The 27058-nt window shown below is 37.9% G+C and overlaps 1 protein-coding gene across 1 annotated transcript; it reads left to right on the forward strand.

The window, feature by feature from the left end:
- The first annotated feature begins 667 nt into the window (after window positions 1–667).
- LOC105086276 (uncharacterized) lies at window positions 668–26632 on the forward strand. The gene is made up of 3 exons (XM_064481693.1): window positions 668–912; window positions 23896–24022; window positions 26034–26632. Exons 1-3 carry the CDS (start codon window positions 859–861, stop codon window positions 26102–26104), a joined length of 252 nt encoding a protein of 83 aa, XP_064337763.1. The 5' UTR covers window positions 668–858; the 3' UTR covers window positions 26105–26632.
- The last annotated feature ends 426 nt before the right edge of the window (window positions 26633–27058 follow it).

Raw genomic sequence — 27058 nt, forward strand, 5'->3', positions numbered from 1 at the left:
TTGAGAAAAGACCCAAGGCTGACTCTCACTGGCCTGGGAAAGTCACATACTCACTCCTGAACAAATCGTAGCAACTCCAATTAACTAGGTCTGGGTCATATGATCAAGCCTTGAACTGGGAAGATGGGTGGATCCGTGGTCTCACCTTGATGCAGACCACGCCCACCAAGGAAGGTTCAGGGATACTGTTTCAAAGGAAAATCGGGACATCGTTACCCAAAGAAGTGGAAACGATTCTGGGCAGGCAAAAAGAGCCAATGTCTGCAGACACATCCCATCTCCCATGTCATTTAAAACATTATAAAATCCCTTTCAAGTAAGATTAACTTTCTTGAGCTGTTAAATTGTAATAATGCACTATGGTAGAGACGTAGGTGGGCAAAATGTGGCATCTAGGAGAGTGAAGAGTCATCTTTTTGTCCTCCTTATGTAAACACTGGAAGCCATGGCAAGCTTAGCTCATGGTAAAATAGTATTGCTGAATGAATTCCTCTTAGGCTTTGATTCAGGTGGATTTGGGAAGGGCTAATTAATGTGCTCTAAAGCATCTTAATGAAATCGAGCATTTTGTTCTTGTTTCCTGTGCTGTTAGAGCCTGATGACCTTCAAGAGTAAAGACATTCACATTTTGGAGAATTCGAAATAGAAAACAAATTTAGTGGTAAAGTCATAATGACCTAGTTATAAAAAAGTAACAATAATTTAGCTTTAATGTTTACTCACCATAACAGAAGCACTCTTACTTCTGTTCTCTTCAGGTGTTGTCAGAATCCCTGTCCCCAAGCCCTCCTCAGGAAATTAGACTCAAGCTGAACAGTAGCTTTGGGGGCTGTCACCGTGGGAAAAGTCAGGCCATGGATGGTGGGGGAGAACCTTGCAGCCTGGAATGATAAAATGGATGCAGTTGTACAAGTAAGTCATTACCAGTTCAGATGTCGATGTGTTGAGAATTGCCTTATTAACTAGAGAGAACCCAGAATCAAAAGTTCAGTTTGGATGAGTTTGTCATTTACTTCAAGAGAAAAATATAGGGAAAAAAGCATCAAATTGTATTTCATCAAAAGCTAAAAGATAGAAATCAGATGATATGCTGGGTGGAGACCAAAAGGCAGCACAACACACTTGCCACACATTAATTAAGTGGATAAACAACATAGGGTGTTTATTAAAATCAATCAACAAATTTGGTTAGTTTGGCCTGGGACAGGGCTAGAAATGAACGTGATATAAAAAAAATCCCAGACCAAACAGTTCTGTTAATGATCCACATGTCAGAAAAAAGCATCAGTGCTAATTCTAAATTAAACTAGAGAGGGTAGTGGGAAATAGGGAAAAAGAAAAAAAAGGAGAAAAATTGGAACATTGAAGTGAGACAGATCCAAATTCAACCTTCCACTACTTACTAGGCATAGCCTTGGGAAAGGTTTGCATTCTTTCTAAGCCTCAGTTTCCCTTTTTGTAAAACAGGGAATAACAGTAACAGTATATACCTCATAGATTCTTCTAAAGATTAAATGAGAAAAAGCATGTGAGATATTTAGCACAATACCTGGAATATAGTGCTAATTAATTATTAGCCATTATTACTATTTTTATTAATTCTAAGGTGAGTTTCTTGAAGGAAAGGATGGAACATCAGAATGACTTTGTTTCGTGGAAGCAGGATTAGAAACAAACTGAATGGGTTCAGAGGGTTCAAAATCTTGACAGTACAGTTGCCAGCATAAATCAAGATGGTTCTGCCCAGATTCTCCGGCAAAGAAGGACCAGAATCCCTCCCAGCGGGGCAGGGTCAGCCACACGTTCTTTTGTAAAATCAGAGATTGTGGTGTCTTGTTCACATCTGTGTGCTGTGTGCCTGTATGTCCAGACACACTTGTGGAATGAGTGGAAGAATGACTCTAGGACACACTAGTGAGCACATACGTCCCCTCAGGAATCATGAAATGACTCTGTAAGTGTCAGAATTTAATCAGCGAACTGCAGTGTCTAGAAAAGCGGAGATCATGGTAACACCCATTTCCCTCAGGGATTCATGTGTCTGAGTGAACCGTCCTAGCAGCATAAGGAACCCTGAAAATGGTCAGTCGTCATGTTAGTCTCGGTTTTTATGCTGCTGTTGCTTCCGTAATACCTGAGTTCTGTGCAAAGATGAGGCAGAACAGGCTGTGAGGCTGGGGTCAGGCTCAAAGTGTGATTCATTTTCAAATTCAAATCAAATGAGTGTATACTTAGTCTCCAAAATCAAAGCCCCTTTAGGTAGCGTTAAGTATTTAGATTTGTTTCCCTTGTGGGTTTTTATTTCTTTTTAAAGTATTACTGTGGTGCATCTTCTCTCCATGTTCAGAGCTCCTACTGGCTGCCATTTGGGAACATTATTTAAATATGTGTTGACACTGTTTTCAAATAAAACAGTGATAAGAAAAAATTTTAATCCATCTACCTTAACATTAAAACAGATCATCCACATGGGGAAAGTAATATACAAAGACATAAGGGGAAAAAAGTAAATTAGCTTTTAACACATAGCTAAATGCTGTCTAAATAAGGTTTAACAGTGGCTAGTGATTGAAACATACAAAGTTCAGTAGGCATAGGCGTTACATGATTTTTACAGGTAATATGCATGAGAAATGACGTCCCCTTTTAAATGCAAAACCTATTTTATAACTACTAAGCAGTTAAATATTGGCTTAAAATTATTGGAAAGTTGAAGGCTAAAAGAGAACACAGGTAAAGAAGACTGATATGATACAACAAAAAATAAATTACAAGTAAATAAATATGGAATTGGAAGAAGTAAGGTTGATTAAAGGAGAGAATAATGAAAAGTTTAGTGGGTTTCTGCTGAACCTGCATTTTGGAAAAGGGTTTGGGGAAGGGTGGGAGGATTCTCCAGCCCTCCATATCAAAGAGAAACCAAGATTTTAAACCCAGAGCCTGGAATCCTCTTGGGACTCTATACAGACCCGCATCTGCCACCGTAATTACAAAAGGTGTCATCTGACCAACCTCATGCTGCAATGTTAGGCTAGTGGTGTGAAACAAAGCAAAATTTTACTTTCTTAACATCCTTTAAATAGGTGTTACTTCCCTTAATAGCACTGTTGTGCTTGGTCAGGGGAGGAAGGAAAACGTAAATCCTCATTCAGTACCTTTAATAACGTTCCAACTATTATTTTTAAGCCTATACATTTTCTCCTCTAAAATCCTCTAACTTCTAAAGGCCTATAGGTTTATGTGGTTGGTTTTTTCCCTTCTTACTTAGGGGATTTGGGAGTATTTTTAATTTGTTCTCATTAGAAACATTGAATAGTTATTAGAAGTCCTTTAGATCTTGCCTTTAGAATGCATAATTTAAAATTCTAAATTTAAGTTGTCTTATAGTCAGGACAAAATTAATTTCCCTTTAATTTGTGTAGTACCTAGTTTCCAGGCTGAGTTTGTTGTTGTTGTGTGTGTGTATGTGGTGGGTTTTGTTTGTTTGGTTTTTTTTTCGGTTACAACTGAGTATCACAGCTAATAAATGAGGAATAAAATATATATTTGGTGATCAAATCTAAATTTAATTTTAACACTTCTCCTCGGGGTAAAACAAGGGATGAAAAATTATTTGTGTCTATAATTCTGGTCACAGTTTAAATAGATAATATTTCAGTCTCCAGTAAAACTTTCATCTAATATCCAACATTTCTTAAATAAATAAAGCAAACCTCCTAGAGAATAACAGAAACTGAGTCATGTTCTGCAAAGAAAATAATGAATTAACTATTGCTCGTTACATTTATGCTTATAGTCTTTTTAAAAAGGTAACGGCTGCAGTCATAAACTGACTTGGGCAGCACCTCAGGGCAGCACCTCTCTGGGCCTTCACACAAGCTCCGCTGACTTCACTCGTGATCATCTGTCCTTTTGCATCTGTCCCACCTTAAGGTGATGCTCCTTCCTCGGATCCACCACCCTACACTTCCATAGCTTTCTCTGGTAGTCGGAGGCTTGAGGCTCTTTCCCTTGAGGCTTGTTAGGCTCTTAGGCAGGAGTTCTTCCCAACTCATAGGAAGAACTGAATGCTCTACCAGATTTCAGCTGTCATATCAACTATCGTGGGCACAGAATGTACATCATGGAAAAGGACTTTTTTTGGTACTGAAAAGCATACCTAATCTCTTAGGTTAATTTCGAGAAATGCTTTGTGTGTCTTCTTTCTTTCTGTATTTTAAAGGACATCTGGTAAGTGCTTTCTGAAATTTTCCACTTGATTCAGGAAAGCACTGCATGTTTTATTATATTTTAGACCGGCTCACTGAAAGTGACAGAAAATGCCAAAGATTCAAAATTTCCGAAACACTTGAAGCTTGTAAGCGACTCGTATGATTATCTACTTGAGAATATTTGGAGGGGAAAGGCATAAAAGAAAGTACAGTGTGGTTAAAAAAAAAAAAAAAACATACTTTGGGTTCAGAAAGAACTGCATTTGAGCCCCTGTGCTGGCACAGAGTGGCTGTGTGACTTTAGGTAGTTACTTCACGGCACTGGCCTCGGTCTCCACAGCCGTAAAACAGTAAAACCTACTTCGTGGGGTTGATGTGAAGACTAAATAAGATAAATGAGAAAACACAGAAAGTGACGGTTTAACAAATGACACATAGAATATGTTCAATAAATGGTAATCAATATTATTAAAAACAGACTAAGAGAAGGAAGAAGTATCTAAGGCAGGAATTTACTTATAATGCAGGCTACCATAGTCTGGAGAGTTTTTCCCATCTCCTTTATCCAATCTTAGAAAAAAAATATTTTTGGAATAAAGATAAAAGCTTTATATATAAATACGTATTACACACATATTAGAAAATAAATTAATTTTAACTTGGGGGAAAAAAAGACTCTATGCATTAGAAGTGGTGCTTAAATCTTACTTTTAGATCATACAGTGTGTTTAACGTTCCTTCTCTGTGCTAAACTCATAATAAAGGAAGATGTTGAATCAAAGCACATGGCAAAATATAACCAGAATCAGAAGACCTTAAACAACAGAGGAAAATTGAAGATGACAGGAACACGTCATTCCAATTCCTCAAAATATGATTCTCAGTTTCCCTGTTAGATCAGGCAACAAAAGACTAATGTTGTTTAGTTTCAGACTGAAGGTTGATCTCCTAAATAAAACTCATAATCAATTTCAGGAAAATTTAATAGATTAGCCCACCCTATATTGTACCCAGTAAATTTTATGGGAGAAATTACCCCTCTTTGAGGAAAGGAGTAAAATGTTACTCTGTTTCTAACTCAATCACTAAAAATCACCTTGGAACCAGAGTCTTGTCAAATAGATATTCTCCAACAAAATGAGTTGCAAAGAGACTGAACTGTTTGCTTAAAATAAGATGAAGTTTTCAATTATATGCAGAAGCTGCATTCACAGTATAACAAAAAGCATTACTGCCACAAGAGAAATACTTTGAAGACTCAGTGTTCTTTCACTAATATAAATAACTCCAATTTGGCAGTTCAGATCATTTAGAATCCAACAAAGAAAAGAACATTGTCAGTAACATCCACTGTGATAGAAAGACAGCAGTGTTGAATTCTCTTTCCTTGAAGCCCTGACTGAAATGAACTGTGATGTTCCCAGGATTAGTCATCTGAAGTGTTTCATAGTTCTTTACAAGATGTGAACTTTCTTAGATTAGTTCAAATTTGCAAGGAGTTCCTACCTAAGTTTTTTCTACAGGTCTCTGTAGAATGATTTAGAATAGAGTTGGTCTTGTTCCCCCACAAGTTGAGGGTTCCTAGTGGCTTGGGCAGCTTGGGCAGGGAGACTGGTAAGAAGGCTGTGTGGTCAGTGACCAGGATGGTGGCAGATGACATAAATAGTAGATAGATCAAAGATATATTTTGGGGGCAGAATCAATAGACTTTGTTAATGATTTACATATAGAAGATGGGAGAAAAGGAAAAATCAAGAATGACCACAAAGTTTTATGTGGGAATAATTAGATAGGAGTGGAACCCTTTACAGAGCTGGTAAACTGGGAATTGTTAGGTTTGAGAAGAAAAATAAAAGTTAATATAATGTAAGTCTTTCTGTGAATAAGAAATATTTTTAAAATACTTTAAAAAATTAAAGCACTCTCAAGACTTTGCTTTTGAAAGGGTGTTCTAAGTCTTATTCTTTGGTACAGTATTATTTTGGCACATTCTTCAGACTTCTTTTATATTATTTAATACGTTGAAGATTCTAGAGATAATCATAGTAAGTCATAAATACTTACTACCCACTCTTACTGCAAAAGGTGAAAGTTTATCTTTTGTGAAGATTAGAAAAAATTACCAAAAAACTGTTAGTTGAATTCAGTAAAGTTGCAGGATACAAGATTAATATACATAAATCTGTTCCTCTTCTATACACTAATAATGAACTATCAGACAGAGAAGGCAAGAAAACCCATTTACAATCGCACCAAAAGGAATAAAATACCTAGGAATAAACTTAATCAAGGAGGTGAAAAATCTATACTCTGAAAATGATAAGACTTTAATGAAGAAAATTGAAGATGATTCAGGTAAGTGGAAAGATATCCTGTGTTCATGGATTCAAAGAATTTTCATATTGTTAAAATGTCCATATTACCCAAAGCAATCTATAGATTTAATGCAATCCCTATCAAAATACCCATGACATTTTTCACAGAACTAGAACAGGTAATCCTAAAATTTATATGGCACCACAAAAGAACTCAACTAGCCAAAGCAATCTTGAGAAAAAAGAACAAAGCTGGAGGTATCACATGCCTTAAATTTGACTATACTACAAAGCTACAGTCATCAAAACAGTATGATACTGGCACAAAACCAGACACATAGGTCAATGGAACATAGTAAAGATAATAGAAATAAACCCATGCACATATGGTCAATTAATATATGACAAAGGAGGCAAAAATATCCAATGGGGAATCGACAGTCTCTTTATTAGTGATGCTGAGAAAATTAGACATCTACATGTGAAAGAATAAAATTAGAGCATTTTCTTATACCATATACAAAAACAAACTCAAAAAGGATTAAAGACCTAAAATGTAAGACTGGAAACCATAAAACTCCTAGAAGAAAACATAAGCAGTCCACTCTTTGACATAAGTCTTAGCAATACTTTTATAAAAAATATGTCTCTTTAGGCAAGGGAAACAAACCAAAAATAAACGAATGGGACCTAATTAAACTTAAAATCTTTTGCTGACTGAGGGAAACCATCAACAAAATGAAAAGACAACCTACTGAATGGGAGAAGACATTTGCGTACATTATGTCTGATAAGAGATTAATATCCAAAATATATAAAGAACTCATACAACTCAATATAAAAAAAAAACCCAAACAACCTGATTAAAAAATGGGCAGAAGACCTGAATAGACATTTCTTCTAAAGAAGACCTACAGATGTCCGACAGGTACATGAAATAATGCTCAACATCACTTATCATCAGGGAAATGGAAATCAAAACCACAGTGAGGTATCACCTCACAGCTGTCAGAATGTCTGTCATCAAAAAGAACATAAATAACAAATGTTGGTGAGGACGTGGAGGAAAGGGAACGCTGATTCACTGTTGGTGGGAATGTAAATTAGTGCAGCCACTATGGAAAACAGTATGGAGGTTCCTCAAAAAATTAAAAATAGAACTACCATACTTTCCAGCAATTCCACTCCTGAGAATTTATCTGAAGAAAATGAAAACACAAATTTGAAAAGATGCATGCACCCCAATGTTCACAGCAGCATTATGTACAATAGCCAAGACAGGAAAGCAACCTAAGTGTCCATCAACAGGTGACTGGATAAAGAAGATGTTTTCATATATATATATATATATATATATATATATATATATATATATATATATATAAAAATAGAATATTAGTCACTAAAAAGAATGAAAATTTGCCATTTGCAATAACATGGATGAGCCTGGAGGGTATTAAGCTTAATGAAATAAGTCAGACAGAGAAAGACAAATACTGTATGTTTTCATTTATATGTGGACTCTAAAAAATAAAACAAATGAATGAATATAACAAAATAGAAACAGACTCATAGATTCAGAGAACAAATTAGTGGTTACTAGTGGGGGGAGGGGCAAGATAGGTGAAGAGGACTAAGAGGTACAAATTGCTAGGCATAAAATAAATAAGGTACAAGGATGTAATGTACAGCACAGGGAATATGGCCAATATTTCATAATAACTTTAAGTATAGTCTATAGAAATATCTAATTACTATGTTGTACATCTGAAACTAATATAACATTGTAAATCAACTATACTTCAATAAAAAAAGTAAAATTATGATGTATAAAACAAAACTGAAAAATTAGAAAAATCTTAAGACAATTTTTTCAGCCTTTTTCTGAAGTTCCATGATTTGTCAAAAAAAAAAATACAGTTAATTGCATCTTTTTGAAATCCATGTATTTGTTCTGATAGTCAGCAAATACGAGATGGGTTGATGCTCAGCTAACTAATGTAACGTTGCTCAGTAAATTTAAAAATATAAACGAGTCATCTTTGTTTTGAGCTTTAACCATTGTGGAACCTGTGTAAGTCTAAAAAGTTGGCTTCTTTTTTAAAGATGAGAGGTTTTGCTTTTCCTTTTGTTTTAACTCCAAGATTTAATCAGGAAAAAGAAAAAGCCAATTTAAAAAAACTTAAGTTTAGCGGCAGAATGTGGCTGTTCATTTGTTCAAACAAAAGATAAGGGTGACATCTAGTGTTCATTCGGAGTACTGTAGCTCTTACTACGATGTTCATCAAATTACCCGACCTGCAAGATACGGACTGCAGCACAAAGACTAATGAGAGGGAGCAGATGAGAAAGGTCACTGTGACAGCCATGGTAATACTTGGAGACAGGTGCATAATTTCTGAGACCTCAGATCCCTAATCTGGTCTCAGAGACTCAGGAGTGGCTCTCTGAAGTAGCTATTTCCTGAGCAAGGAAAGGGGAGAAGGCACAGGTGAAGGGCAGGGGGGAAAACATTGCTGTCAAATGAGACAGCAGCGTGAGTCAAGGTGGAATATCAAGTGACAGTATGCTATTGTGGGACAAATTCAACTGCCCCCGCCTAAAGCAGGGGACAGTGAACGTGTGCAAGGGAGGCAGGAGAGCAGGCCACGTTGAGTTTGTACTTACTACATAATGGGGAGCTGCCCTAAACATAGCCTTTCAATTCAAACAGAGCCGTGGCAGTTCTTGGGGGATAAACGAGGGGGGAGAGTTTGAGACTAAAATTAGATGTTATTGTAGTAGATGATGGTAGTAGTGAGAAGAGATGAAGGAATAAATAAATTGGGAGACAAAATCAATAGTTGAACTTGATGGCTTCATTGTATATAGAAAGTGAAAGGCCGAGAGTGAAGGATATCACCTTCCTTTAGGGGCCAAGTAGACTGTTGATCAATTAATATTTTTAAATTATAAGAAAAAGAGCATGGTGAGTGGGAAAGATGATTCATTCCATTCTGACAAGTTAACTTGGAAGTGCATGGGAAATGGTGATGTATTTAATACCAACAGGCAATTGGATATCTGACTCTTGACGCTCTAAGGAGAGAATTCAGCAAGAGATGTGCAACTGGAACATTCACCAATATGACCACATGCTAAGCCACAACACAAGTCTCATGAGATTTCAAAAATATTGAAATTTTGCAGAGTACGTTCCCTGACCACAATGGAATTAAACAATATAATGGAAGGAGTAAAATTGTCTTTGTTCACAGATATGAATACTTATACAGATATATCAAAATGTACAAGAAAGCTAGTAGGTCTGATAAGTGAATTTAAGAGCATAGACTATAAGGTCAATAAACAAAAATCAATTATATTTCTGTATACTGTGAAATCACTGGAAAATAAATTTTTAAATACCATTTACAATAGCATCAAAACTATAAACTATTTCAGAGTAAATTTACAAAAATTGTGCAAGACTTCTACACTGAAAAAAACAAAACATTGATCAGAGATATTAAAGAAAAGCTAAATAAATGGAGAGTAATATCATGATCATGGATTAGAAGACACAATATTAAGATTAATAATCTTACAAAAGTGACCTGTAAATGCAACATAATGCCAACCAAAATCCTAGGAGACTTTCTCTCAAAATTGACAAACTGACTCTGAAAGTGTTACAGAAATGCAAAAGACCTAGAATAACCAAAACAAGCTTGAAAATGAACAAAGCTGGAAGACATACACTATCTTATCACAGGACTTCATTTAGAGAGATAGAAATTAAGACAGCATGAGAAGGAGGTAGTGATTGACAAGCAGATTCAAGGAACTGAAATTGAAAGTTGAGACCCACACTTAAACAGTCAGTTGATTTGTGACCTAGGAACCGAGGTGATTTGATGTGGGAAGTAAAGTCTTTAAAAAAAGAAAAAATGGTGCACCACAAATTCTAGCTGCCTCACCAAACTGTATTGTTTCCTTTGCTCAGGGATAACGGTCCAATGCTGTCAGTTGTCTAATGCCTGAAAATAGTTGTCCAATATATTTTGTCCAGCTTTCCAGTCATGGGGGAAGGTAGATCCGACCCTCTTCCTCCATTATGGCTGAAACAGACACTGGTGTGCACTTTTAAGAGTGCTCTCTGACCGCTCTGTGAAGAATAGGTTGTCATGGAGCAAGGATGCAAGAAGTGAGAGAGTCTATTGGAGAAGATTTACAGCCGTCCAAGTGAGAGATGAGGGTGCTAAGATCCATGCAGTAGCCATAGGGGGACTGGTTGGCTGCTGAATACATTTTGGAGTTAGAACGTGCAGTACCTGCTGATAGCTTGGATTTGGGACAGAGAGGAGGGGACAGACGTACAGTATAGAGAAGTTTGGGACCCGAAAAACTGCCTGAATGCCATTTACGAGAGAAGAAGGCAGAGGTATAAGAAGATTCAAGTTTGGTTGGGTTTTTTTTTTTCCTCTGAGGCGGGGAGGGTGGTGCAGGGGCATGGAAGAAAGTGACCAAGGACTCTGAAACCTCCATTCTTCATCTGGGAGTATAAAAGAGAAAATTCATATTCTTCTCCCTACAGGAATGAACTTTTAAAATGTATTTTTTCCTACATTTTTATTGTATGTTATAGTTTTCTGTCTCTCTTCTCTAGACCATGAGCTCTTTGAAGAGAGGGTTGTTGTCTTATTCATTTCGCTGTCACACAGAATGCACATAGCAGTTCTTTCATAAATGTGTGTGAGAGACAGAAAGTGGAGGCTCTGGTCAACCTGGTGTCTGAGGTGAAGAGCTGAGTGTTCTGGGTTAGAGGAGAGATAACACTGAGTCTCTGGAGAAGATCTGGAGTCCTCTGCTCTTCTTTCTTGGAATCCAAATTAGCCCAGTAAGGATAAAAAATGTGTATTGAATCATAAATACTGTGGGTTTACATAACCTTAGATGGAAATAATCTAGAGAAGATGACTTGTGGTTTTGATATCCTTTGTTTCCATGAAGAATAAAAATCCTTCTTTGAATTGGAAAACACGGGGATGAAATGGAGAATGGGCTCAAGTATGTGTCTAATAGCATGCCAGCATGTCTAAATATACTGCTTAGAAACTAGTCTTTCCCGTCTGCGTGCTGTAGTTTATAATGTAGCTTCCACAGAGCTTTCCATGGTCATAGATGGCTTTATTTTTATTGTCTTTAACTGCAGTGTTAAAAATGCCAAATGGACGCTGCATTCTGTGTGGGTGGATGGAAGAAGGTAACCCGACGTGGCAGTGAGAGGCCCTGCTGCCTAAATCTTGTGTTGTATTTGACATTTTCACTATTAGACTCACTATTTAGGTCAAAGTATTGTCTTGAAAAATAGCCATTAAAATGTTTTAATGTCTTACTGTGTGAGTGAGCACAGTAAATATTTGCTAATGTTAGGGAGACTGTCTGCAGTGGTTCAGAGCTGTTCTGCTGTAGACCTTCTTTGACTTACTACCCTTGTGATCTTGAACAAGAGCAGCTTAAACCTTCTCAGCCTTAATGTATTCATCTATGAAATGGGACTAATTGTATCTATCACACCAGGTGGTTGTAAAGATTAAATCAATAAGGAATGTAAAGTTCCTCTGAAATAGTTCTTGGTACCTTTTGTTAGCTAAGAAAGAGCAGAGGATAGTGAAATAAGACCCTGATAAGGACAGGTAAATTTTGGTGTGATGGAAGGATCAGGAGAGGCACGAGGTATACGGAGCTACCAGGGAAGGAAAGAAAAGGCCTTGGCTGAGAACGTTAGTGAACAGATGCCATCGTGGGGACTCTGAAGGGCTCTGGGGACACTGCTGATGGAGGGCTATGACATTATCACCAATAGAAGATTGGGGGCTGGTGCCAAAAACACACATGGCTACTTGGCAGTTTTACTTTGGACAAATCTAAGTAAATATTTACCTAATCTGGTCTGGGGAAAAGAAAGACTTCTAAAATTTGGAAATAATGAAAGAAATCATACACACAAAGTTAATTATGTTTGACTATGGAAAAAAACCCAACAACATCTGTACTTAAAAAATACTTAAAGAATTTAAAAATGAATAGGAACTTCAAAAACAGAAGTTATTTCCAAGGATCCCATAGAAGACCTCTCAGGTAAAGATAGTGGATTATGCACAGGCACCTGCTTATGTGCCTCACAATCCCACTAAAACAACAGTGAGGTGTTGTCATAAACGCATAAACCCACAAGGATGGAGAGAAAAGGGGAAAGAGGCACTAAAAGCAAGATTTTGAAGCTAGAAAACAGGTGGGATAATAAATGTCTTAGAAACAGAATCTTAAGTCAGCAGCTGGGAAAGCTGACACACATCCCTGTTTACACTACGCAGTCTCCAAGGGGCTCAGGTAGTGGCAGCGTGTGCAGTGGAGTGCAGAGGGGCTGAAGATAGGACAGCTGATTGAGAGTCTATTAAGCAATTGGACCCCAGATCTCCTCCCCACCCTGCAGCTGGGCCACTGGGGAGACCAGGAGACTCACCCCCAGAAGAGGTTAAAACAGAGGACACCAGGCTCAATTGGAAGTGGGGCATATGGTACTGAACACAGAGGTTAAGGAAACCTGTACGTCTGTGTCCTGAGACACCTTGACCTCTTCTCCCAAACAACAAACCAGGAGCCTGGTCTCAAGAAAGGAGATCAGAAGTTTCCTTTGAGGAATTTGGCCAACCTAATAAAACATGTCTAAACACATTGACAGTGGAGGTTCCCAACTATGCAATCTGTCCAGATGACCCCATTGTGAAGGTCACATTCAACACGTGCCCTCTTTTCCCTCCCTCCTCAGAGACTGCAAGCAGCTTTTTAATCCCCTACTCTTGAAGATATGAAAACAACCAAGAATTACCAGACATCTGAGGGAAATCTCCAATATGAAAGATAGAAACCAAAGAAATAAAGAGAAAAAAGCAACTTGGAGGAAATAAATCTTGCAAGAGAAAAGAACACTTTTAAAAAGAAATGCTGTCATTATTATCCTGAGAGAGTTAAGAAAAGGTATTGCCACATAAAAGAACTGGAGCCAGAAAAAGAATTGTGATGTTTACTGTCATTTTGCTAACTTTTCTGCAAGTGCTTTTGCTACGTGCGTGTAGGATCTGCTACCACTAGATGGCAGTTAGGATCTGCTACCACTAGATGGCAGTGCAGTGCCGTTCTGGTGGTCTTCAAACTGCTGGTCAATCAGAACCAGGAAACTGGCTTGAAGACGCCCCATCAGCCTGGCTGAATCTTAGAACTGACTCACATTACCTTCATCCATCCATCCAACCATCCATCTCACAAATGTTCATTGCCTTTCAAAAGAATTCTTGATAACAATTCTTAATAACAATAAAGCAATATTACCAAAACCACACTTTGAAACAACTGAATAATTAATTAATAGAAGGAGACCAGACAGCAAAGAAACAGATTGAAGTACAGAGTTCCTGCCCGACTGGTGTAGATGTAGAAGTCAAAAAGTAGGCACTGCATGTTTTTTTAAGCCCAAGGGATCAAGCATTAGATTTGACTCAGTAAGGGAGCCTTGAGAGCCATTTCTTGGGATCAGAAACTCCAAACAATTCAAGGTCAGAGCTTTGGAACCAGAGGAAGTGAATCATCATCAGAGTCAGGAACAAAGTGGTTGATGAAGTTCAGTTCTTGTTCTTTGTGGATGCAGGAAAGTTTATAAAACTGTCACACGGATATGTGCTGACCGAGGCAATTTAGTACCCAGCTTACCAATTTTTACCTGCAAGGGTTTTCCTTGTACGTCATCAAAGAGGGCCTTTTGGTTCCTTTGCTTACATATCTGCCACTTGTGTACGTCCTTCCTGCTCTGCCTTTCGAGTCTAAATCTCATCTACATCTGCTAGATTTATCTACATCTGCTAAGAGACCTTTCTTTGCATGACCACTCCAGAACTAGAGAGAAGTGGGTCAGCCTCCCAGTCGGACTTCTTTAGTTCAAACTGCCTTTTTCAAACACACCAAAAAGGGCAAAACTTGGCATCTTCTAATGGTCAAAAGTGTGATTTTATTCTTTATTTATTTTATTCTGTATACAGAGAGAATAGAATAATTTCCTGAAGCAAATGTTTCATTAACAGTATTCCTTTTACTGTGTGCATGACTTTTGATATTTCCTATTCTATTTCACTTTTACAAAATGCCAATCATGATCCACAAAACTGAGTTCACAGCTCACTGATGGGTTGTGTCTCACTCATGGAAATCTGAAAATTGCTTTAGGGACTGTATTCATTTATTGTTTAAAGTCGGGTTTACTGAGTTATTCATAAACAGTAAATTCACCCTTTTAGGTGCACATAATAAGAATTTTGACAAATATATACAGAATATTTTCATCACTCCCCAAAAGTCCTCTGTTCTCTTTTGTATTTAATCCTTCCCTCCATCCCTAATCCCAAGTAACCACTAATGTATTTTTTTTTTGGTTCCTTATAGTTTTGTCTTTTCTAGAATGACATATACATAAAATCATACAATATAGAATCTTCTGAACCTGGGTTTTTTATTTAGTATAATGCTCTTCAATTCATTTGTGTTGTTGCATCTGTAAGTAATTCATTCCTTTTTATTGCTGAGTGATAGTCTATTACATATGAAATCTTAGAGACTTTTTAAAGTCCAAAATGTATCTTATACTTTTGCTATTTGCTTTGTAACCTGTTAGTCTGAAACCATACAAAACCTTAGTGGAGGTCTTAACTGCTGGGCCCAATGATTGGAGGCATGGAGGTGGGAGTTCATCACAGAACAGCCTCAACAACTCTCATGTTCAAAGGCAAGAGAGTAAAGAGTTGATCTCTGGATTTTTACTCTCTGGGGTTGACTTCTGCATCCAACTCTTGGTATCTCATGATCTGAAGCAAATTACTTAACCTCCTTTAAGTCGTAGTTTCCTCAATTGTAAAATGAGATGGTAAAAATGGTATGTGTTTCACTGAATTATTGTGGGGATAAAACAAAATGAGATAAAATGTCTAAAAACACTTGGTACAGTGACTGGTCACAGTAAGTGCTCAGTGAATTAGCATATGTGCTGTGAAAGCCGGTGTGAGTTTAGTAAGTCTAAAAAGCCAGGAGGAACAACTTTCTTCGAGAGCAAGTCACTTCCTTTAAGCCCTTATGGCTCACTTCTGAGTGGCTGGGAGCAGTGCCATTGCCAAGCAGGAGAAGAGGCCTGATTCAGGCCATGAGATCAGGAAGAAATGTCTGTGAAACCCAAATCTGGGGCCTGCCCGTTTACTCTGGCATCTCACATCTTTAAGGTAGATGGTCTCTGGCCTCTAACTCAATAGACATGGCACGGGAGTGGGGGAGACTGCACCTCCTTCTTTATTCTCTCTTCAGTTCATGACTTTGGCTCTCCAATGTACGTCTTGAAAGGATACAGGCATCATGGTGCAATGGGAAGAACCTTGGATTTAAGGCCAAAACAGTTTGGAACCAGTTTGGACTTTGCCATTCTTTACTGATGTGACCTTGAGCAAGTTACTTAGCATTTCTGCTCCCTGCTTCCCTCATCTGGAAGTGGGTATATGATTATTTTCCATAAGTGTTCCTCAATCAACTCTCACTTGCAATGCTTTCAAGATGAACATTTTTATTATTATCTTATATAGAAAATACATTTGATTATTCAAATGTGGCTATTCAGATCTAAATTATAGGAACTCTCTGTGATATGATGACTGTGGAGATTATTTCTGTGAAAGTATTTGTTATTGCTTCTGTAATAAAGACTGCATTTATAAAACACTGTTCCACCTGACCTGTGAATGTGCTTAATACTCACCAGGCATGCACATTCTAACAGCCTTTGTGTTAGTATAATGGACCAGCAAATTCTATTTGCTGCTGGGGATTCGATCATATCCTACAAACAAAGACAGACTGTTCAGAATTAGTGTTGTCGGGCAGAGATGTTCAGTTGTTAAGTTACTTTAACTACGTGTGAGCTTTAATGCACTTGAGCATATTACTTTACAAATGTCTCTTAAAATTTTTCTCTGTGAGTTAGAAAAACTAAATTATTGATACATTTCTATTATATATTTAAATCACACTTGCAGTTTTTTTTTAAAAATACATTTTAGGGCTTTCAGAAAGCCATTAAAACATCAGGGTTCGAGAAAAAAAAATCAAAGTACAATAGCCAAGGCTTAACTATTTCCTGAGTAATCACATCTGATAAATTTGTTAAGGTGCCTGAAAATGACTACGTATAACATCCATTTATTCATTCGATTATGGAGTATTTGTTATATACTTGTGATTGTGTTGCCTGAGGAATACAAAGATGAATAAGGGTGAGAAGTTCACAGTGTATTGAAGAAATAAGGATAAAAACAACTAATTTATAATACAATACAAGGGCCACTATCATTAAGATGTTAATTCCTCTGTAAATGTTTTTGAATGAATTTGCCGCCAGCATGTGCCACACCCTCTATTAGCTATTAAAAATAAGACATAAGACTTTAAGAGCTTACAGTCTAATAGAGGAGACAGAAAAATACTGAAGAAATTACCCAAGGGTCCACAACCTAAACTTGTGGGATGGTGCGGGGAAAGCTTCTTGTAGGTGAAGGTTAAACTGAGTTTTGCAAAACTGACAAGAGGAAGAGGAAGAAGACGGATAAGGAAGTTCTGGGTAAAAAAGGTACAAACAGCTGGGATTTTTAGAGGCCAGATAATGAAGGGCTGCGCTAAGAGTTTGTATTTTATCCAAACCATTGGAAGTTTTTCATCACAGAACACGTGCATACATACATGTATATATATTCATCCATTCACATATATACCTACATATATGTGTATATGCACTTTATTGAGATATAATTCACGTACCATATAGTTTTTTAGTATATTCCCTGAGTTGTGCTACCATCATCACAATCAATTTTAGCACATTTCGTCACTCCAGAAAGAAACTCTCCACCCATTAACAGTCACATCCCACTCCACACCACCCTACCCCCCCAGATGTAAGCAATCACTAGTTTTTCTGTATTTATCAATTTGCCTATTCTAGATAGTTCTTATAAATGGAATCATGCCATTTGCGGGCTTTTGTGACCAGATTTATTCACTTAGTGTAATGTTTTCAGAGTTTATCCATGTTGTAGCATTCATCAGTATTGATTTCTTTTTATTGTCGAATAATATTCCATTTGTTTTCATTCTCTATCGCTGCTGTAACTATGTATCACAAACACAGTCACACAAAACAATGCAAATGTGTCATCTTACAGTCCTGTGGGTCAGAAGTCTGGTGTTAGTGTCACTGGGCTAATGTCAAGGTGCCTTCAGGGCTGTGTTCCTTTCTGGAAGCTCTAGAAGAGAGTCAGTTCCCTTGCCCTTTTCAGCCTCTGGAGGCTGCCCGCGCTCCTTGGCTATTCCCTGGAAGGGAGTAGTTCCTCTTCTGCTGCTCCAGCCTATGACAGCAGGGTGAGTTCTTCTCACGTTACGTAACTCCAGGGTTTTCTTCTGCCGCCGCCTTCCACTTTTATGGATCCTTGTGATTACACAGGGGCCACATGGATAATTCAGATTAATCTCCCTATTTTAGAGTCGGCTAATTAGCTATTTTCATTCCATCTGCTACCTTAATTCTTCATTTGCCATTTAATATAATATATTCACAGATTCTGGGGATTTAGATGCAGACATACCACAGTTTGCCTACCATGCATTGTAAGGACACATTTTATTCATCTGTTCAGCAGCTGATGGATATTTGGGTTGTGTCTACATTTTTTGTTATTATGAACAAATGCTGCTTTGAACGTTTGTGTATGGTTGTATGTTTTCATTTCTCTTAGTTACATACCCAGGAGTGGAATTACTGGGTCATAAGATTTGCTTTTTAGGAAAAGTGGTCAGAGGTGATACACACCAAGTGTTATGTGATCATCAAGGCGGAACAATTAGCACCTGTTGGTGACGGCCTCAGAGAGCGAGCATTTGAGCTGGATCTTTATTAAGTTATAATATTGCTTATTGGCTTTCTTTTTAATTTTGAAAGTAATAAATACATTGTAGAGAAATTTTTAAATATAGGAAAGTCTCTAAAAAAAAACAAAAATCAATACCCCACCACCCAGCAAAAACCGCTATTATTCTGCAGTAATTTCTTAGTGTGTCGGTGTGTGAATTGAGTTTGTATTGTTTATGTGGTTTTGTTGTTCATCCAATCAACCTTCTGTCAGGAGCACTCTTCCACATCATTAACTAAAAAGCAGTGAAAACAGCCACCTAGTATTACAGAATAAGAAAATACCACCTAATTTAATTTGTCCTCTACTGTAGGATATTTAGCTGGATTTCCAACTTTCTGCTATAGTAAGTAATACTATGAGGAACATTCTTGTACTGACATACTTTTGTTGATTTGAATCTTGAAGAATGAGTAAACTAGGTATCACAAAGTCTAGCGAGATAGTGGTCCCCCAAGAACACGCCTGCAGATGCCTTTGTGCACAAATCCTGAAAGATATAGGAATTAAAGTCTTCAAAAATTAAAAGTCGGACTTTGCCTTCCTGTATGTAAAATAAAATTCTTGATGCAAAATTTTACTCCAGCCACGAAAATAATCTATCATTGTTACTCGTAATGTGAAAGTATCAATCTGATGTTGGGCTGACCAAACTTTTCCTCTTCCAAAAATTTGTGGTTTTTTTTAACCAGATATTGCAAGGTTAAAAAAAAAAAAACTTTATTATTTATAAAAACCATGCCAATTGATAGATACTGCTTTACATTTCCAAACTATAAGATTAAGTCCTTATTTTAAAAAAGATCTAATTCTTAAAAAAATTCCATAAATAAGTTTTAGTGTAATTAATAGCAGGTAACTATCCTGACCTCAAACAGTGCCAGTCCCAATGAGGTTGTGACTTGTGTCAGGGACAAGCCATAGATTCACAGACAGTTACTGTTTATTGCCTTTACTATTTCTCATTCACACCTGTCAAATAAGTAGTTCATGCAATGCTGGTATTTCTAAATGTTCTGTTGGACCCTTGTATATTGTTATTATCACCAATGTGACATGCACGGGAATGCAGCCACTGAGTCACGTAAGACGCTGGAGAGAAAACCAGGAGGTGATGGTGGCTGTGATCATGTGTACAGAGTGCAGCTAGCCTTGATGAATTCCAGAGGTAGAAGTGCTTTTAAGTCCAGTGGGCTGAAATGGAGGATTCTAAATCTTCCCCAGTTATGGAAGGACATTTTAATGTAGCCACATACTTTTCTTTTCAGATTTAAAAAGCAGGTCTCTTACTAAAATTAGAGGTGGTTTGCATTATGAGTCAAAGCATAAAAAGTAAAGTAACTGTTTCTTTGGAGTCTGAGAAGGAGTCTTCCACCGTGGGTCAGTGGTAGCAGCCCCTAAGTCATAGATCCTAAGTCTGATCAGTGACTAGTATTTAGCAGCATGATTTCTAAAACCATGTTTAAATGTTATTTTAATGTGAGTTAACCAGACCCTTCGACTGTTACAAAGTTCATAAACCAAATATCTCAAGTTAGAAATCTTCTGTGGAGAGGACTCCTAATCATAGTGACTCTTTATTTTTTTAATTACTTTTGGGGGGGTAGGGAGGTAATTAGGTTTATTATTTTAAATTTTTATTTATTTAATTTTTTTTAATGGAGGTACTGGAGATTGAACCCAGGAGCTCATGCATGCTAAGCATGCGCTGTACCACAGAGCCATACCCTCCCCCCTTCATTTATTTTGAATTCATCTCAATTGCCTTTTGATCTTCCCTAACATTCCATCTCCTCAACCTCTTTCTAAATGCTATTTGTTTAGTCTTCACTTTTTTCTCCACACTTTAAAAAAAATTTTTTTAGTGTTTTCTTCCTCCTTAACAGAGGCACTGGGGATTGAACCCAGGACCTCGTGCATGCCAAGCATGCACTCTACCACTGAGCTATAGCCCCACCCCCACTTCTCTGTACTTTTAAGTTTCTTTGTATTCTTCCTAAACTGTAAATATTCAAACGGAAGAAATTAAAACAGAATTCCTGGTAATATACTCTAATGTTATCTTAATACTTTTACTATGTACTCCATATGCCTAATGTTCTGTGAAAAATGGGTTCTCTTTCCTTCTAACACATGCCTGTTTGCTTTGATTCCTAATGCCTGAGCCGCCCCTCCCCGGTGATAGCATAGCCCAGATCATTTTTCTAGTGTGTTGATGAGGCTGTCGTGTGGAATGGAATCAAAGCCTCAAAGAGCAAATTATATTGACTTGCCCTCCCATACAAAACCCAGAAGGAAATTAAACTGCTTTCATGTGGCTTGTACCCAGATGCACTGTGGCATAATATGCTGTGTTGCCAATATATTTCCCTCTTTCCCATTTGAAACGCATCTAAAACTCTTCCTGTGAAAGACAGACAAGCTTTAAAGCAAAAACAAAAACAGACCTCAAACTTTTAAGCAGTAAATTTCTCTTGCAGAATTTCTGTAAGACAAGAAATAATCTGGCCAAATCTTATTGTGGATGTGTATGCCAGGCAGCCTCAAAACTTAACACAAATGCTTTTCAAACGCAAATGCTTTTCATCTTTCGGATGATGACCCGAGAAAAGTAATACAGCACTGACAAAAATGTCTCATGGTTGAGGTTTTAAAAATGGAATGTTAGGAAAAAGTGATATAAAATTTTGGAAAACCCAGTCAAGCGAATCAGAGGTATAATTAATCTCTGTCAGGTGAATATTTTTAAGAGAGGAAATGGTCATTATTGTGCCAGGGAGGAGGCAGGGCAGGCAGTGTGGTAAATGCAAAAGGGCAGCAGCGCTCTATGTCAGGAAGCTGGAGTCTAGTCCTGGCTCCAACGTTTTTTTTTTATTTTTTATTTTTTTAACCTTTTTTTATTGAGTTCTAGTCGTTTTACAGTGTTGTGTCAAATTCCAGTGTAGAGCACAGTTTTTCAGTTATCCATGACCATATATATATATATTCATTGTCACATTGTTTTTCTCTGTGAGCTACCACAAGATCTTGTATATATTTCCCTGTGCTATGCAGTATAATCTTGCTTATCTATTCTACGTTTTGAAATCCCGGTCTGTCCCTTCCCACCCTCCGCCCCCTTGGCAACCACAAGTTTGTATTCTATGTCTATGACATTTATTAGCTGTGTTTATTAGTCAAGCTGCTTCACTCTCTGAGACCTGTTTTTGTCGTCTGAAATATGGGAGCAATAACATCTACCTGCCTACCTCCAGAGTTGTAAGAAGCAAATTAATTGATGTATGAAAGTAAAAGTGCTTTCAAATTGCAAAGTGATGGATCAATGTAAGACATTATCACTAACATAATATTTCAAGATTTATTACTAATGTGAATAGTAGAAAAGAGTGAGGAGTTGGAGGCACGGCTACACCATGAGCGCTGTGCCTGGATTCTTACTGGCAAGAGGTCTTCTCTGTCCTCAACAGAAGTGCTGTTCCTGGCAAAATCAGCTCCAGGCAGATTTGTGAAGGAGACAGTCTCTATTTGACACCAAGCATTCCCCCTTTCCTGAGTCCTTGTCCCTATTCGCAGGAATATATTAGGCATATTCTCAGCAAAATACAGATGGCTAACATGGCTTCCTATGTGTCTTCCCAGAGATAATTACAGAGATCAAAGCCTAAAGCCAAAGCAGTGTGATTGAATCACATGCCACGGGGCTGGGCAGGTGATGTAAATGAGCAAAGCAGGTAGCACGGAAGGAAAGCAGGGAAGTGGGACCCAGACAGAGAAGAGCCCTGGCCTCGCTCAAAGAGGGCACCCAGCTCCCACACACTGTTGCCAAGTGGGTTTGTGGGCCCCAGCATTCCTAGATCTGCTGACATTTCATTTACAGCTCAGATTTTGGTGAGAAATCTCCCAATTTAAAAAATATCAGACTTCGGCTGTTTGAGGGCTAAATAACACACCTGAGTTGCATTTATCTATGGGCTACCTGTTTGTATCTTTGGGCTGCAGGAAGAAATTCTTACCATTGAAAGGCTCTGTGGACCCATGGAAAGAGCTTTGGAATGCCCCAAATCTGTGGAAATCCCAGCTCTGTCCCCCACTGGTTGAGTAAACTTGAGCGAATTATTAAATGTCACTGAGCTCAATTTCCCTTGTCTGTAAGTTGGGAATGAATCCTTCCTGCCTTGCAAAGCTCCTAGGTTAAATTATACAACACATAAGAAGCATGCGTCAGAGTCTAGCACACAGTAGTTTCTTAGTACGTGTTCACTGCTACTACTGTTACTACCACTACTTACTATTAATAGCGGGATTTCAGGCATCAACGCGACACATAGGGAAGGTACTCAAAAAGGGCTACATTTCCTGGAACCCCTTAAATACACCATGAAGGACGGTGTCCTCTCTGTATGCAAACAAGATCATTCCTGGCTGTACAGTCTGATGTGGGTATTGTCTGACCATGGACCTGTGGAAGAATTCCATGACTGTAGTTTATTGGATAGTTGACACAAGACATCAAAATATAGAACTGTATTTGAGCAAAGAGGCTAAGTTGCTACATACCCTGGAATCAACAAAGCAACAATTTTATTTTAAACCGGGGTTCTAGTTTTGTTTTGGTTTTTTTTTTGACTGATGCCCTGTAGCTTTTTTCCTCCTATTTTGATATGTATATTATCAAAATGTACAGCAAAACTTCATTTACTTAATTCCGTGGAGCGAGAGAGATGACCGAAAAGATGGCAGAAAAGCAAACGTGTGTGAAAGTGTATTATAGTATATTCTTTATCTCATTATATTAAGTCACAGTCCACAGCATAAAGTCCCTGTAAATAAATAGGAAAGTTGATTAAGTTCTAATAAGTAAAAAAAGGAAAATATAATTCAAACTAACTTTATCAAAATGGACTAGAATAGTCCCAGTTATCCCATTTTTCTCCCCCTAATTTCAATCTGGATCCTGCCAAAGCCTTAGCAACTTTACCATAGATTGTTTCCTTAAAAAAACACAAGGGAGAAAAAGACCAGAAATGCACAGGACAGAACAAGGCAAAGGAGTCTGATGTCAACCTTGCTTGTTCTGCCAGGTGGTAAGGGACTGGTTACCAATGTGCTGAGTCTGAATATTCCGGGCACTAGCACTCTGGTCCTGGGCGTAGGATTCCTGGCACACCTGGGTCCAAGAGATTGTAACATTGCTAAGGATTAATCTGCTTGTTCCAGTTTCTATGAAATTGATCTTCCAAGTTTCTTTCATCAGTCTTCCTTTCAATTCTTCTCTCCAGCTTTATTAGGTGACAACATTCTTAACATTCATAATTCTTTTTTTTTTTTAATAAGGTGAGTTTGTTTATCCTTGGATGGGGGAAGGAAATGCGGAAGAAAAGAGTGATGTATCAGCAGTTGTTCCAAGTTAAAACGAAAGAGAAAGATGACTGTCAAAGAATTTATGACTATGATAATCGAGGTAGGTGACTGGCATTCTATATAAATTTTAAACAATGTTAGCATAGAAACTGCATCTGTTTACAACTTCAGGACAAGGTTTGTTTGTTTTTCATGGCAGAACTAATTCCATTAGTTTCAAAGGACTTTTGCCCACAATTATGCCCTATTTTTGACTTAGTTTACTTAGAACAGTTGTATTTTCTTGGTTTAGTTTTTTTTATGCAAGAATTGTGGTTTAGAGCTGTACTGTATTTGAAGTGGTTTTTATGAGTTTATGTTTGTTTTGATATCTGATTGGGACAAGGTGTGTCCTTTTGTCGACTTTCTGGTTTCTGGAAATAATTTAATTTTTTTCTTTTCCATGCCATAAATCAGATGTTGAATAGGTCACCTGACTTTTTTTCTCCCTTTAGAGTGAAAATATCCTATGGAAAAGGGGAGGGAATAGTTAGAGTAAAAACGGTTGTAAGTTTTAGAATACCACCATTCTCTTTTCTCCTCCCCTTTTTTGCACAGCAAAAATTACTTTGGATGCAATAAGAAATACAAATTAGTCCTTGTCTCTTGCTCAGTTTGTCTACCTCTTCAGACCCTGCTGCCCTATGACCTCTAACAGGCGTTTATACCAGAACAATGTTTAAAAAATGTATTCAAGGGCAAACAATAATAATACACTTTACATTTCCAGTATTTGTGGTGGTAAAATATAAGATATAATAAAGTTGGGCCAGCGAGGAAGAGCCAAAGGTACAAATCCAGGAAGCAAGACATTTGTCATAAAACTCTCAACAAATTTTTATTGAACATTTTTTTATGTTCAGGAACCCAGCTGACCACTGCTGAAATTACAAAAATGTGTAAAATGCAGTCCTTACTTTTGATGAACTTAACAGTCAAATGTAAGAGACACACTCACAGACCCAAATCATAGCACAAATTATAAAAGATACTTGAGGACGACTTCAGTGCTAGCAGGGTGTCTAAAAGTGTGGGGTTTTTTTCTTTTGATTGTTTGTTAACAGCTTTATTGAGATAAAATGTATATGTGATAAAATACACCCATTGGACCTGCACATTTGAATGACTTTTAGTAAATGCATGTACAGTCGTGCAACCTCCACCACAGTCCAGTTTTAGAACATTTCCAGTCGCTCCGAAAGACGTCCTCGTGTGCCCGTTTGCAGTCAGGCTCCCTCTTCCACCCCCAGCTTCAGATGCCCGTTGATCTGCTTTGAGTGTGGGGCTCATCTGCCTCACGACTGAGACGGTGCCCTTCGGGGGACTTTACCCAGTTCTGGTGGGAACGTGAACTATTCTTGGCCACTGTGCCCATTATCTTCTAGGGACTCTTCCTCCTGCCCCTTTCCTGTGCCTCTTTCCTCAGCCTCCGTAGTTTCCTCACACTCAACCTAAACTCAAGAGGGCTTCCCTGCAAATCTCTGAGAGCAGCAGCTCCCTCTCTGAGCAGCTCTCTTCCCTGAGGCTTCATCCCATAAATTGTAGCTGTTTGGTCCTCCTCAAGCTCCCAGCTCTGGCTCCCCAACCCAGTGAGACCATCACACTCCACCTGTGTCCTCCTCCCTGCATTGTGGCCTGGGAGCTGGGTTACACACTGGACTTTCAATTCATTTGTCCTCTGCTGCCTTTTGCCCAATGTCTGAAAATACCTCATTTTATATATTTTACCCAGTTTTAAGGTGGGAGGGTAAATCTAGTCTCTATTGTTCCATGATGACTAGGAGAACAAATTCTACCTTTAAGGTATTTTCCTATTAATCCCATATACCGCCTACCTATGGCCAGTTCTGTATGATTGAATTAATTCTCAACAAGTCAGCAGTGGATTAATCCAGTTTTGAGATCAAACGTAATAAATATAGATTACATATACACATGTGTATATCTATTTTTTAATAATTTTTTATTGAAGTATAGTCAGTTCACAGTGTGTCAATTTCTTGTGTACAGCATAATAGTTCAGTCATACATGAACATACACATATTCATTTTCATATTCTTTTTCATTATAGGGTTACTACAAGATATTGAAAATCAGACAGTGAAAATCTTGGAAGACCTCAAAGAAAAGGGATGGCTTTAATATCAAGAGATGGAAGGGGTAGGACATCCCAGGGAAAGAGAACAGCACAAAGAAAGCGGACAGGAAAATGTAGAACAATGAATAGGTCAGTGGAAGTACAGGTTGGGGTCAAGGGTGAGACTGTACAGAGGCTGAGGAAAGGTCATGCAGGTTCTTGAGCCTCAGGCGAGAGGATCTGAATCACTCTGAATAATGTGCTTAAGGTGCAGGTCAGCAGCTTTTCTGTAACAATCTGGATAGCAAATATGTTAGACTTTGCAAGTTAAGAGGCAAAATCACGGGTATTATGTAAGAACTTACACAACGAGAGAGAAAACAAATTTCCATAATGAAATTCAAAATATAACAACAATAATAATTACTTTGTTGTCATATAGGCCTACCATATGAACTTCTTTGGGGGGACACATTTTACTTAATCGAAGTTCAAAGTTAGCATGCCGTATAAACAAATGCATTATCGATGTTCACTTGTTAATAAACCATGCTTAATTAACAAACTGTATAAAAACAGGCAGCTGGCTTTTATCCACAGGCTATAGCTTGTCTACCTCTGCACTAGGGAATCATTTCATGCTTTTCAGAAGGGGAGGTGGTCTGACCATAATGTTGGTGACATCAGCAGGAGACAAACTGGAGGCAGTATCGTATAGGCAAGAGATAATGAGAACCTAAATTAGCATATCCTGGGTTTGGATGGTCATGTTCAGGAAAGCATCCAACGGGGACCAAGTAAGAATCTGGGGTCAAGTCAAAGCTGGATGGAGCAACACTAACTACTCAGATCCTGAAGCCTTGTTGTAAGGAGTGTCAGCTCCCTTTTCTATACCTCCTTGATCTGTGCGGGGCCTCTTACTTGTACTGGGAAAGGAGTCCTGATACCTCCAGGCAAGTCTTGCCCTGATGGAAGCAGAGTAAGAAAAGCTAAGAGAGTTTCCAGAATCAAACATTTGA

This window comes from Camelus dromedarius, chromosome 32, assembly GCF_036321535.1.
Source record: "Camelus dromedarius isolate mCamDro1 chromosome 32, mCamDro1.pat, whole genome shotgun sequence".
NCBI classification, from domain to species: Eukaryota; Metazoa; Chordata; class Mammalia; order Artiodactyla; family Camelidae; genus Camelus; species Camelus dromedarius.

Bases quoted from the DNA above. Each gene is read 5' to 3' on its own strand.
- LOC105086276 (XM_064481693.1), top strand. From the start codon at position 859: ATGGTGGGGGAGAACCTTGCAGCCTGGAATGATAAAATGGATGCAGTT. The intron at 913-23,895 runs GTAAGTCATTAC...TTTTTTAATAAG, and splicing joins AAATGGATGCAGTTGTACAA to GTGAGTTTGTTTATCCTTGG. The intron at 24,023-26,033 runs GTAGGTGACTGG...TTTTCATTATAG, and splicing joins TTATGACTATGATAATCGAG to GGTTACTACAAGATATTGAA.